The sequence below is a fragment of the Anarrhichthys ocellatus genome, unplaced genomic scaffold, assembly GCF_004355925.1.
Source record: "Anarrhichthys ocellatus isolate YVR2014 unplaced genomic scaffold, GSC_Weel_1.0 scaffold7, whole genome shotgun sequence".
Taxonomy (NCBI): domain Eukaryota; kingdom Metazoa; phylum Chordata; class Actinopteri; order Perciformes; family Anarhichadidae; genus Anarrhichthys; species Anarrhichthys ocellatus.
The window spans coordinates 1,804,653-1,819,040 of NW_022280037.1; the positions used below are offsets into that span (position 1 = coordinate 1,804,653).

At 45.2% G+C, this 14,388-nt stretch overlaps 1 protein-coding gene across 5 annotated transcripts; it reads left to right on the forward strand.

Annotated features, from left to right (window-relative positions):
• ccdc9b (coiled-coil domain containing 9B) lies at positions 1-13,744 on the forward strand. Of its 5 annotated transcripts, none has more exons than XM_031847854.1 (14): positions 1-260; positions 1,763-1,867; positions 2,179-2,286; positions 2,389-2,493; positions 2,617-2,772; positions 3,645-3,794; positions 5,807-5,869; positions 7,546-7,724; positions 9,076-9,125; positions 9,260-9,295; positions 9,493-9,589; positions 10,588-10,621; positions 10,712-11,285; positions 11,368-11,762. In XM_031847854.1, the coding sequence occupies exons 3-14, from the start codon at positions 2,191-2,193 to the stop codon at positions 11,529-11,531; spliced, it is 1,704 nt and encodes a 567-aa protein (XP_031703714.1). In that variant the 5' UTR covers positions 1-260; positions 1,763-1,867; positions 2,179-2,190; the 3' UTR covers positions 11,532-11,762. The 5 variants fall into 5 exon arrangements, with proteins under 5 accessions (XP_031703714.1, XP_031703712.1, XP_031703716.1 ...); XM_031847856.1 differs by lacking the exon at positions 1,763-1,867 and adding an exon at positions 11,777-13,744 and having other exon boundaries at positions 2-260; positions 11,368-11,450; XM_031847853.1 differs by lacking the exon at positions 1-260 and adding an exon at positions 349-845.
• The last annotated feature ends 644 nt before the right edge of the window (positions 13,745-14,388 follow it).

Consider the following 14,388-nt stretch of genomic DNA (forward strand, 5'->3'; position numbering starts at 1 on the left):
GAGCATATGTGCAGGAGGGTGGGAGGGTTGGAGAGAGAGAGAGAGAGAGAGAGAGATAGGGGGGGAGAGGACAAGCGGATGGGTGCTGTGAAATCCGTTAACAGGGGAGCTCTGTGTGTTTGTTAGACGTCTTGGCTGCTTGCCCAACTTGGCTCATTGTAATCGAGGCATGATCGTCGACTCCAGGCAGCCCTCTCTGCCGCCTCGGCTGCCTCGCGTCTGGACCCAGCCCAGCTCTCACCGCTGACATGGAAAGACCCGTGAGTGCCTTCTCTCTCCTTTCCCTCTCCCTTCTCCTCCCACACACCTCTCTCTCTCTCTCTCTCTCTGGTGTTAGGTTCCCCCCTCTTCCTCCTCTGCTCTGTCGCAGATTTAGCTGTGGCTACATGCAGCGTTTCAGTTATGCTCTTCCTCTCCCCTGTTGGAGCTCCTGTAGGTGGCAGGAACGCTGGGCAGCGAGGAAGCCTTGGCAGCTTTCTCTCTGCAGGGTCCCCCCCCAACCCCCTCCCTGCCTCTCCCCTTTCGCCTGCCTGTCCAGGCATGGGTGCCGTCCGCTGGCAGACCCACAACGTCTCTGTGTGTTTTGTGGTTGTGTATTGATGCTGCACACATCACAGAACTCACTGGGCCGATCCCAGGAGGGGTACCGTCCCCACAACAGAGTCTCCCCACTTTGTGGTGGCCGGTGTTTACTTCGGTCTCCGCCATTGGCCTCGCAGAGACTCTGGTTGGGCAGCGTCTCTCCCTTGCGCCTATTCTTGGTGGTATGTCCTCATGGTCTGTTGTGTTTGGATACCCTGACAACTAGAAGCCGTGAGGTAACCACTTTCCAGCCGCTTCTCTGAGTGAGTCCCAACTTTTGCTCACGCTCACCGTGTCTTTGCAGGTTTGACACACTGCATTCAGGATGTGTAGCTTTTGTTATTTCACTATGTGATGGCCTTTGTGCGCTTCGGTCTCTCGTGCGCTCGCAGTGATTCATCGTTCTGTGCTATTACCACAGAGAGCAGCCTCGACGGTCTGACCCTTGCGAATAATTTCTACAGAGTTGGGAGAATGGGGTACTTCAAAAGGAATTATGTGTTTTCACAGTTTCAACAAGCAGCGGAGGCAACTTTTCCATTGTCACTTGTCCTCAGCTCTGATTAACAGCAGTCAGTGATTGATTCAAAGTGGGAAACACTTGTTTTAGCTGTTTGAGTCGAAGAGTTCCTTTTTTTCCTTTGTTTTTCACAATGATTGTCGTTCATTGAGTATTCACAGAGTGCTGCTGTTTGTGGGCTGAATGAAACTTTGTGTACAATATGAAAATAAATGCTGGCTAGCAAAATGCAACCATCAAACTCATAACTCTGATCCCACCTTTTCAAAAAGGTTGACACACATTTGTCTATCGCAGCCTATCATCTGTTGGAAGTTACATTTCGGTGTCTGTGAAACAATATGTTGCATTTTATATGAGGGAGGAGCTGCCTTGTCACCAGTCTTAATGCTGACTTTTCATACACCCTGGTGCACCAATTTAAAGGACCAGTTCAACATTTTCTAATGTCCTTTCTAGCTAAGAATCTTTTGAGAAGGTCGACACCACTTTCATGACTGTGCGTTAAATGTGAAGCTACAGGCCGCAGCTGGCACAAATTCAAGCAAGTGAATGAGTTAAATTCCCCAAAATATGGTGCTATCCCTTTAAAACAGGTTGTGCAGTACGGTGGTGTTAATGCAGCTTCTTCTTTCATTGCGTCTCTGACTTGTCATACAGCTGACCTGAACCTCCAGTGATCTTGGTCTTTAAAGGGGGCGGTATACTCTCGTGAACCTCACGCTGCAGAGGGGAGTTCCTCCGTCACCATTCACAGTCAGTCAGGTGAATGAACCACACAGATCCAGAGAGACTACACATAGCAGGTTGGAGAGGGAACAGGAAGCTGCTGCAGGCTGAACTGAGATCTCTGTGTTGGGCATGGTTGACGCCTCCCCATTATCACTCTAATATCCTATTCCGGCCTCTTTTGAATATTTGTGCACATTTCTTTCATGTTCGCAGTTGGCACAGTATGTTAAAGAGGGATTTTAATGAAAGGAAGTGTTACCCACACACACACACCTAGACACATTTTGCACACAAGGCCTTAATTTTTAAATGTGAGGTTACTGATCTGATGTGTCTCGTTCCAGACCCCCAGTGAGATGATGCCCAAGAGGGATCATGAGCGGGACCAGCAGCTGGACAAGAAGATCGAGGCTCTCCGCAGGAAGAATGAAGCGCTCATGAAGAGGCACAAGGTATGGGCAGGTGCTTGCAAGCAGAGAGGCTGTCTGGGGCTCGTGTCTTTTCTGTGAGAGCGCTTCCTGATTATTCTGTTGTTTTCATTGCGTTGTATTTAGGAGGTGGAGGAGGACAGGAAGAGGGCAGAAGAGGAAGGAATGGCGCTACAGAGCCACAAGGGCAAAGCTGAGGATCTTACCATCACAATCAGCAAGTCCACCAGTGTGAGTTTCTCAATAATTCTTGAAAAGCTCACGCGTCGAAGCACTGCTATTATTACTTTTTTTCTGTGGATAAGAAGCCTCAAAATATTTTTAGAATATGTTTGTGTCTTTGGTCTGGAGCAGGATAGTCGCGTGGTGGTGACGAAGCCATTCAGCGGTGGTTCACCGGCTGGGAAAGGACAGCAGGAGGCCGGGCCCGACAAGGGGGGGGGAGGCCCTCTGCAGGGGGCTGGCCGAGGCCACAGGAAGCAGCTAACGGTCACCATGGCTGGAAAAAAGGTAAATACACTGCAGTCCCAATTTCCACTTAAAGCGACAAGAACAAATATAGGAAACCCCAAGACCCCCTGAGGTTTACCTGTAATACATGAAGGAATAACACAAAAGCAATTCCTCATTCAGGAATTACACATGTTATGATTGTTATATTATATGACCTACATATATATCAGATCCATGGAGTCAGAGCTTTTAACGCTGCTCAGTAGGTGCTTTTTTTCAACTTTGCTTTGCTTTGATCTAAACGCTAGCATTAGCATGCTAATATGCTCACAATAAACCTAGTGTGGTGTGTTATCATGTTCATTTTACCTATTTAATGTAGTGTGTTATCAGGTTGTCTGGTAACTGCAAGGTCGATGGTTCGATCCTTGGCTGGGACGTGTCGAAGTGTCCCTGAGCAAGACACTGAACCCCTAAAGGCTCCCCGGGCGCCTGTCATGGGCAGCCCACTGCTCCCTATATACCGGGATGGGTCAAATGCAGAGACAAATTTCCCCCTTACCGGGATTAATATAGTATAATAAAATAAAAATAAAAAAAGAGGCTGATGGGAAGGTATAAACCAAAGAATTGGGGATCCCCAAAGTCATTATGATACATTCCGTGGATATCTGTACAACAGTTAATGCAATGCATCCAGTAGTTTTTGGGATAGTTGTGTGTCGGTTTGTTGGTCCAACCGGCAGACTAGTATGGCTAAAAATGTGCAGCTGTGTGAGGGGTAAATGTTCTGATTTGTGCTCTGATTGTATTACAAATTAGAAATTTGAACCCTGAAATTACTAATCTTTGTGCATGTTTTGGACATGAGCAGGTTTGTCTCTGTTGCTACAGATATGACACCCTAATATGAGTACTTGTTTCTCCAGGGTAAGAGGGTGGTGAGTGAGAGGCCAGAGAGGAGGCCAGGCCCTTCGGACATCAAGAGCCCTACAGATGACGGACAGGCGAGGCGTGTGGAGTCAGCTGGGAGGGGGAATCAGCCGCCTCACACGACCAATAGAGACGCAGCAGAACAGGTCTGAATCGGACACTGTGAGCATTCCAGTGATCGTACGCTTCAGCATTTAAAACCTTGCATGCACCCCCCTGCCTGTTTCCACTCCCTGACCCCCCTTTGTTCGTTCTCGTGCTGCACCGACGTGTTTTACATAGATGTCAGACATGTGGGCTGGCCACTCCCCTCCAGTGATGGAGCACAATGGTCTGTGGACAGGAGGTGAACTGGGGCTGTGACTGACTGGTGTGGCAAGAACGGAGGGGGGCTACTAATAGAGCTGTTGGTAGATGTGCTGTAGAAACAAACCTTCAAAAGGCCTGGAGGCCGCCTCCTACTTTTTTAGGTTAATCCACTCAGATCTGATAGATATTTCTCTTCTTTTCTCCCTCTGAAGTGGCTTTGCTATTTTTTTAGCAAAGGAAAACTCACTCAATCTTTTGGGTTTAGATTCCTTTTGGCCTGTTAAGTTCACAGAGTCCCTCTAGGGCCGTGCAAGATAGATCGATGCTTTCATAGCTCTTGTTATTGGTAGCGTGAGATCAGAGATGGCATGTTTAACATCAATAGCTTCACTATATACTGTCGGTCTCAGATTCCATATTTACCGCAGATAGGCAGAGACTTGTGCACATGCAGCACCCCCGGCCAGGCTGTGAAATGCCACACTGTCATTGAACCCCCCCCCCCCCGGGTATGCAGAACAGCTGCTCTGACACACACACACACACACACACACACACACACACACACACACACACAGGCTGCTCAATCAGTGAGTTAATGCATAGCACAGACAGCTGATCCTCACCACTGTAAACACAGAGGTGGGAGGGGCCAGCACTACAGCACACCAGTCATCTGTGAGTCCCAGAGAACTGGTTTCCACGTGGTCCCTGTTTACATAATATCACATTTACATAATGAGAGCTGCAAAAGGGTGTTGATGGGAGGAGAAAATGTTTGTTTGGAAAAGATCCATGTTAAGCTGCACATATATATGGCCTCTGACATATTTTCTAATGAGCATGTGTGTGTGTGTAGATAAATAATGACTGCGAGATGGGTGTGGTTATTTGGCAGAGTCCCAGGCAGATTGTAATGCCTGGAGGTCCCTCAAGACAAAACTGTCAGTTCACACTCATGAGAAAGGAAATGCAGAGGGAGGGAGTGAGGGGAAAAAAGGGGGCGGGGGGGAGAGAAAGGGAGAGACTCATTGGCAGCCCACCGTCTGTTTCCAGCCACCATTTCTCCTCTCTGGAACCTTAAGTGGTCTGCTCTCCTCTGGCACAATTGTTTCCCCATTCCCACCATCCTGAAAGGACCGATTTGATCTAATTAACATTCGACTGCCTTCTCACTGTGAAAAGGCTCATTATGCTGCCAAAGAGACGGGCCTGGCGAGGTGCCAGGAAAGGGTCAGAGAGGGAGAGGAAGAAGGAGTGAGAGGAGAAAGAAGAGAAGAAATAAGGTAGACGGGGGTCTTTTGTGTTGGTGTATAAGCCAGGCAGCGTTTGGGTGCAGGAGAGTGCATGTGGGCGTCATTGTCTGCAGGTGCACTAGACCACTCTGTCCAGTGTTTATTGTTGCTCCCACCTCGACACTGTTCAAATGTTGCTGTTAACGGCAACATGACTCATCGACTGTGAACACCGGAGTGCATCTTCGCAGAAGTACACTCAAAAAAACAAAATCCACACAATTCTCTACCTGCAATAGGATGAATTTCATTTTCCAAACCAAAATGAAATTCAACCACCAACTGCGCTCTGCTTGGTGACCTCATTGCAGAGCGGACATTTAAAACTGACCCACAAGTGCCAAATGAAGCTGTAGGACCGTTAGTCCACTTGGGGGCAGTGTAGGCCCCTAAATCCTCCGTCTGTGCTCTCGCTTGATTTGTTTTCAAAGTTTAAGGCGGAAGTAATGTGCCTCTTTTTAACCATGTTTAATTGGCTGACAACAAGTTGCTGTGTCATCTTCATTGTCGATGTGTTGATCTTCCTTTTATGTCTTGTCTCTCCTCTGTGACAGGACGGGGTTAAACAAGGGCAGCAGCACACCGAGGACCAGCACAGGCTTTCAGAGCAATGCCAGGTACCACAATGCCTCAGTTGACATAAGCACACACACAACATATTAACATGCATATTGTCACCATCTCTAATACGTATACCCATCTCAAAGGGTTGTATCTCTAGATGAAAACAAATGTAGAATACAAGGTTTCCACATGACAGCGCCACTATGTGAGCGCACGAAACACACTGGGATGCAAATACACGCTTCTCATCACAAACGCTCACACGCAGACAAGGCACAACACGCTCGTCCCCATCTGGCTCCCGCCGGCTCACGTGTTAATGTTGCTGGAGTAGCTCACAGCTGTCGCGCAGATCCTGCCTGCGACAAACAGGCTAAATAGGAAGGGTGGGCTTCAAAGGCACAACAAGTGATGCTGTTCATGCCTCTCTGCCTGTCTGTACCTTGCTGGCTTTGCAGCTGCAGCTCAAGGGAATACAATGCGTTGAGGGTTTTTTTTGGGTGTTGTGTAAGGGGTAAAGGTCACACAGCCGTTGGATTTGTTAGCTGCTTTGTTTAACAAATGTACAGGAAACCTCTTCTGGTATTTTCAGGCCTAAACCAGTGCAGCTTTGGAGGAAACAAAGAATATATGAGCAGGATCGTTCTTAGTCACCATGTAGCAATCTATCTAATTTTCATGCACGTGTCTGAGCCCGAGTCCTGCTCTCTCTCTCAGCACTGGCCAGACTCCCTGTGCTCCTCTACCTGCCTTGGCCCCTGACAACCTCCCAGCGAGGCCTCAGGGCGGCGAGAAATTGAAAAGTGCTAATTAGCAGGGCGGCTGTGGTGTCATCAGGAGACGGCCTGTTGGAACATGCTGGAAGCGGCCTCCCTTGTGGACACTGACGTTCTCCTGGGGACAGGGGGGGACAGGGGGATGAGCACAGATGCCATGTTCTCCAATAAATGTACACATGAAGGCAACATGTTTACTTGGCTGTGATTGGTCCACACCTGAGGCGAAAACACCCATCATGTGCCATTTCTCTCTCTTTCTCTCTCTCTCTCTGTCGTAAAATGCTGATTGTTTTTCCCATTTTCTCACACAATTTGATTTTTTTTCCACCAGACAGCAACATCAAAAAACAGACACTCATAAGCGCTTTCTCTCTCAGGACTGCTGGTCTTGTATGTGGTTTCCATCAGAGCACAGCCGTGTTTGTAGTCCTGGTTTGCTCCAGGGCTTTGTAACAAGAGCACCCAGCCTTTGTCCCTTTGATGTGTTAAAGAGCCTGCATCACATCACTCTTTAGTATCAGCAAGCAATCCTTTCTGCTCTCGTGGCAGTAATCAATAAACAGGTTAAGAGGGGAAAGGAGGAAGGGGATCTAATTGCGTTTACTGGACACCCTTTTACTGGAATATTATCTCAAAGAATTTGATTGCGTTACCTTCCAATCGTCATGGTAGACAAACAAGGAGCTCTTTGTATTTAAATGGGAGCCGACTGGAATTAACCGACACCGTCAGTGTTTACAGTGATGCAGCACTCGGCATTTACAGTAAAGTGGAACCCATGAAAATAATATCCTTGTTTGTTCCTTTTCTTTTGAACCCTACTGTTGTTTAGAGATGAGAAGCTGTTTCATGAGCAGCCATGCTTGACGTTTACTGCTCCGATTAGTGTGTGGAGTGAAGCTTCGGATGTATTACATATTTCAAATGCAACTGTTTTGTGTCTGCTAAAGGAGCCGGAGAGCCTGCAGGCCAGCACAGACCTCAACATCCCCACGTCGAAAGAGGAGCAGGAGGAGTACGTGCGGTGGAAGAAAGAGCGCCAGCAGATCGACAGGGAGAGAGTGGCACGCCACAAAAACGCCAAGGGCCAGTGGAAACGGGCGTGGGACGTGGACAAATCTGACAACATGTAAGACTTCTTAGCACTCACACTTCCCAAGGCACCTCTGCTGATTTCTTACAGCTGTCCCTCCGGGTGATATTTAATTGGCTCCCTCTATTTTTATAATGGAGAATTCAATTCCAGGAAATGTTGACTGGACACAGATTAGGGTGTTATCTTTCCAGTCTAGGTGTTGGAAATCTACGTCTCTGTCCTCTAGTCTTCAATCCCCTTAGTTATGAAACAAGATGCTTCTTCATTGCTTTACTTACATCGTGTAATTTAATAATACATCGTCTTGCTGAGACTTCATGAGAAGATTGATGCCACTCTGATGTCTGTATGCCAGCAGCTAGCTAGCTTACCTTAGCATAAGCTCCACTCACACCGGCACACCTGTCACCTGTCGTCTTAAAGTGATTGATTCGGAAAAATTGACCCACTCCCCCCTCCTCACATAAAAATCAATTAAAGTGGAGTCAATGCCAGGCTGAAGATGAAAACAAAGTGTAACAAGTTGATATCAGGCTAAATCCCCTGCCCTGCCTAGCAGCTATTTTAAGAATCAATGCTTGTCTCCTCTTCTTTTACTTCCGAAGTTCGTGAGAAGCTTCATTCACTGTTAGTGCAGATGTAGATAACAAACTAACCTTGAAGAACATCTGGTGTCTTTCTATTTAGATTATTCAGTGGAAGGATCCATTAGGTGAGGTGCTCACGAGTCTAGATCTCGTGAAGTCACAAGACATTGCTCAATTATTATGTAAAATAATGACCTTTCAGGCACGTATCCCTGTATCCTTGTACCCCTGTATGACCAGTTATGTAACAGTGTGTAAGCATATCTGGTTGTGTGTTCTCTCACTGTGAGGATTGAGTTTGATTACAGGAGGAATGAGATACAGCCCAGTCATTGTAAGTGTTTGTTGGATTTCAAACAAACCAGGCTGTGGTACAAAGAGTCGCAGAGTGAATGAATGTGCTGTTTATTAAGGAAGCTTCAAAATGTAAATAGACAAAAGAGGAGCGGCTATTTTTAACTTGGGATAAGGGATGGAATACCTTGCCTTATTTGGCGAGGCTTCAACAAGGCCCTCGGGTAAGAATAGAAGAGGAAGTGTGTTTTTGAATCAATAATGTCGATGGCTTCACTGGATGCGTAATGCAGGAGTGTGACTCATGCAGCAAAAATAAACCACTCACCGATTCTGCAAAATCTCAAATTTACATAACAGATGTACAATAATGATACTTGAATGTGAGAAGAGCCTGTTGATGGGGTGGAGATGGGCCGTTATGCCCCCTCAACAAAAAGCGGTTATGAGACATGAGCTTGCATTGGTTTGTGTTTCTGTCTTAACTGAACCTCCGCTTTTAGGTTTTCAGACAAATCCCTCGCTGACAGAGACTGGGGGCCCTCCAACAGAGGTGAGAAATTCACGAAGCGCAAACTGAGAAGATGAGGAAGAGGACCGCTCACGTCACAGTATGATGATAACATGATGTTTCCATCATCTGAGTCCTTTTTTCCTTTTTATTGAATCAGTTTCTTTCTATTTCAGGTGGACGAAATGCTAGAAGAGGATCGTCCCGAGCAGGTGCGATATCCCACACTTCAATATAATTATTTTATTCGTTTAGTATTGTTGTTGTTTCCTAATATTTAAAGACATTTAAGCACACACGGCGAGTAAACAGTAAAAGATGTACTGTTGCTTCTGCAGAAATGAGAACTGTCTTTTTATGTAAAATGTAATTTAGTTGTGACTCAACCTTTGGTATTCTTCTGTCCTAGGTCATGAGAAGCGAGGCAAAGACAAGGGAGCTAAAGACGTGCTAGTGATGAGCAGTAAAGCAAAAGGCATAGATCGTCTGACTGGGAGAGCCAGGAGGTCAGTAGCAGCTAAACATCATCTACAAACCTGATGTTATAGTTGACTCAACCGGGGCACACTCTCCCCACAGCCTCAATTGAGTGTTACTGGAAGACATACTATGACGAGTGAAATAAGTGAAACGATTGTGGGGAAGGCTGTTGTTGTTTTCCAGCAGCTGACTAATTAACCCAGAAGGCTTCGTTTTGTGTCTCACGGCATTGGATTTGTTTTTCCTCCTCCAGCCATCCTGTGTTGTGAAACAAGCTACTGTGCTGGGTGGTGAGGAGGCTTTCAGTGTGCGTCGTTACACAAGCATTGCGTCACCTCAAAAAGCCACTAGGCCACAGACCCAGGAGTGATGCATTATGGGCTTTTAGTGTGAAAGTGTAATGTGCCAGGTGATTTCCTCTCCACGCGTCTCAGTGATGGAGCTGGGAAAGGGTCAGGGGACAGTGCAAAACAGCATGCAGGTGTGTCCTCACAGACTCTTGTTAGCAGGGTGAGCTGATTACACAGCTGGGAATAAATTGTAGTGTAGTGAGCGGCAGCTCTCAGGCCACTAAGTGACACAATTCTCACAGTATGGTACATATGAAGCTACAACCAGGAGACGCTGAGATTAACTTAGCATAAAGACTGGAAATAGGGGCAAACAGCACCTGTAAAGCTCACTAATTAAAATATATCTCCTTTTTTTCACCCTATTTTGTTACCTCAGGACGGAGCCAATCTATATATGTCGTCCAATTTCCTGTTTTAATGATGAGCTAAGCTAATTGGCTGCTGGCTGTAGCTTCATATTTACTGTACAGTAAGAAAGTTATCGATCTTCTCATCTAACTCGGCGAGAAAGCAGTAAACGTATTTCCCAAGCTGTCAAATTATTTAATTAGCCGTTCTGTGAGGCTTACTGTACATTGCATATGGTAATGAAAAGAATAACAGATTAACAACACACACTTTTTAAATTACAGAACAGCTTTTGATGAAACTCATTTTATTTATTTTTTTAGATGGCAGGCAAATGAAGACGGAGAGAACGAACAGGTGAGGTATCAAACCTGTGTGAGTGTAAAACGGTCTTGCTTCATAAATGTCACTGCAACATTGATTTGTTGTTCTGATCTCATCCTCTAGTCTGCTGACACGACGTTAGAAGAGTTTTTGGAGGAACTCGACGCCCTCACAGATGCCGAGGTGGAAGATCAGAAAGATGAGGACTCGAAATTGAAGCTGTCGCCCGACCCAAACTCCCTGAGTACATCTGAGGAAGTGAGTGGATCCACAGCAGCCCCCACTCAGGGGAAGGCAGAGGCCTCGTCCCCTCAGGGTTCGGAGAAGAAAGTGCGTTTCTCAGAGGCGCTCATCCAGGCGGCTCACACAAAGCAAACCACAGGCTCTCAGGACTCTGCCTGCCCGAGGCCCTTAAAAGCCTCCTCACCTAGAAAGACCCAACACAAAGTGCAGGGGCCACAGCAGCCTCTGGAAAGTGCCAAGCAGGAGGATGTTAGTCCTCAGGATCAGGGAGGTGGTCCGCCTGCTCCTCCTGTTGCCCAGCAGCAGGCTTCTGAAACTGAATGTATTAAAGAAGACAGCACCCTCCCCACCGCTCCCAGCTCCCCCTCTGCTGAAAACGTCTGTGCCTCGCTACAGCCGAGCTCTGTGCAGCCTGTAGAGCTTGCCAAGTGCAACATCAGCAACACAAACACAGGTATGCACTAGCTTCGATGGACCTGACATTTCTACTATGCGGATGACATATAACTGATCTAGTGTTGGTTTTCTTTTCAAAGAGGAACTAATAGACTCCGGCCTGTCTGTGCTGAGCCTGGAGTCGGGAGAAACACACCCAACACACTCCACCAGCAGCGACAAGGTCAGTGTGAGAGACAGGAAGAAGGGTGAGAAGATCAATAGATGTGTAAATGGACCGATGGAGGGAAGTGCAAATGGATGAAAGAGAGAGAGAAAGAGAGAGCGAGAGAGAGAGAGAGAGTCTATCTGCACTGCATCTGTGGGATATGATAAATAGTCTCATGAGAGAATGCCCCTTTACCTCATCCACCAATGAAACAGCTTGATAATATGTAACTTCCTCCTGAAATTCTTAATATAGAAAATAAATGAATATTATTTGAATTATGGAAAATGAATAAGCTTTAACTTGTGCTTTTGTGTATGTTTTTCTCTTTTTTTTTGCAGGCAAGAGAGCGCGGGAAGATTGTTTGACATTTTCTGGACGTAAATACTGAAACCAAATCACAGCGACACAGCGACACACAGAGCCTTTGCCTTTTTGTATTTGCGTTTTGCTTCGGGCAGCTCGTTTGAGTTGCCCCGTCTATGGCTGACACACTAAACCCTGGTTTCATTTGGCTGTGGCGCCTCCCACCTGTGGACGTTCTCAAAACTCTCTCAGATTTGATGAAGGAATGGTGAAAGTTTTTCCTGCTCAAATATTTTTTTTACATCCAAGCACTTTATGAGTATAAAAGTATGTGTACTGACACATTTTTCAACATGTTAATACGCTGCTTCAGTGCAATATCATTAAATGTTTACATTTGTATGAAAATGTCAGGGTACATATCAGGAGGCTTGATAGCCCTTGAGAAGCCACAGTCAAATTATCTAGTGCCTGCTTCTGCCTTAGAGGTATTTTCAATAAGTGAAGATTGTAGTATGTGTTGATACAGTAGTGACAGACCTACAGTACAGTCTGTATTTATACACATAACAACTGTGTGACTACACATAGTTTATTTATTGCTTCCAGCATCAGTCAATGGCCTTTAACTAATCAGAAATCACTACAATATTAAAGGGCACATCTGGGACTTATTGTGTTATTGGCCACTGACCAAAACAGTTAAGTTGTTAACTTCCTAGAATATTACTACTGACATAAAAAGTGTTTCATTGTTATTGTTACTAAGAACGTTTAAAGGGGGACTCCGTCCATTTTACACTTCAAGCTCAGTGGACTCGTCGTGGTCAGTGCGATTCAGCTCAGCGTGAAGGAGCTTCATCGAGTCTGACAAAATAACCCTGATGATGTCATAGTGATGTCATCAAGGTTATCTCAATTTGGAATTCACTAATTGAAACAGAAAGCTCACGTTGAGAAACTAAGGAGTGAGGTGATTGCAAGGCAGATATGATCTAAGAAATGCTATCAAGTTTGATTATGGGAAATGTAGCATTGAGTTTTTTTTTAAGTTTGACCCAATCTAGGGACTAAAAGTTATATCTTTGAACTCTGCTACACAGATTTAAATGATTCTGTGGTGTCTCCAAAGTCCCCAAACGTACATATAAATACAGCTCTTAATCGCTGGACTCCTCCTTTAATGTTAAGCTAACATTCAGCTAATAGCAAAATCCACATTGCTGGTATACAAATATGTGGCTTGGAGAATAATAAGTGACACTGTGGAGCTAAAATCTCACTCTTGCCCTTTAACACATTGTTATTGTGTTTTATAAAGCCGGCACAGTTTTACAGCTGAATCCCAATTACCTGCTCTTCCTCAGACTCTCAGAACATGTGTCTCAGCACTTAATATGGAATTGCAATGTACTGTATGTCTCTCATTTTAAACAACGGACACCAGAGACTTGAAAGTCAACAATTGTGAATCAAAACTAATTTGAGAGCTAAAATATTACCTGTAATTTTTCACTCCTGCTGTTTTTAAACACAGTCCCAGTTGATAACAGCCTCCAACTCTTTCTCTGTTGAAGATGTTGGCCCCTGTGGGACCGACAGTCAAAACACTGGGATTCAGCTGCAAATTCTCTTTTTGCATTGTTTTGTAATTTGTTCTCTTTTATAATCACAAGAGACACTAATATTTTTGAAAAGCTAATGAAGCTTCAAGAATCTAGCCTGTTGTTGTGCCTTGTTGCGTATTGGCTTCTTCAAATACTGAAGGTTTACATTTATTTCATGGCCTGTACCATAACACACAGTAGTGTTTAAATGTATTAACAGCTCTGCATCAACACTGAATTTATTTATTCGCCTCTCCATTTGGACAACACAATGTTAACCAGAATTATTTTACAAATCTGCCATGTATTTGTATTTCTTTTTATTTATTAGCAGTCTGTGATTTTATTTTTGGTATCAAGTGTAATAAGAAGCCTTACAAGAACTCTGTCCTCAAAGAAGTTGTGGTTCTTGTGTCAGTGTTACAGTAGTAAACCGTTATGTAACCCTTAGTAGAGAACAGAGTGGACATGTGGTCAGCTTCAGCTGTAGTTACATAAAATACGAATCACCAGGAATCTAGCAAACTGGGAAACTCATGAAGCGCGTCAGACGGTTTGAGGCCAGTCTAATCGGGCCTTGTTCTATATTATATATAGAATTTGAATGGATGGTAACAGAAACTGTTTAAAAAACATGTCACACAATATTTAAAATTCCCTGTGGGACTCAATTTAGATAAATGAAATTTAGGACCTACAACCATAGAGCAGTTGAGCATTTGTCCTCGTCTAGCGTTTTACACATCTCCATTGTCACCTCGCTTAAATGTCAAATTCAGGAGGTGGTTGTGATTGTCTTGCTCCTCCTGGGTTTCCACTGCTGTCCTACATGTTTTCACATGCGCTCATAAGGAAGGAATAACTGTGAGGGTGTGTGTCGAGGTGTGATCCCTGCTCATTTAAATCAGTGTGCACCATAGCTTAGTTTGGAAGAAGGCATACAGAACATCAATAAAGTTTTTTTTTCTGTATCTCAAACTCAAAATCACGACTGGCATCGTTTTGTTGCATCTCTTACCCTCTCCCTCACTCCCTGTCGC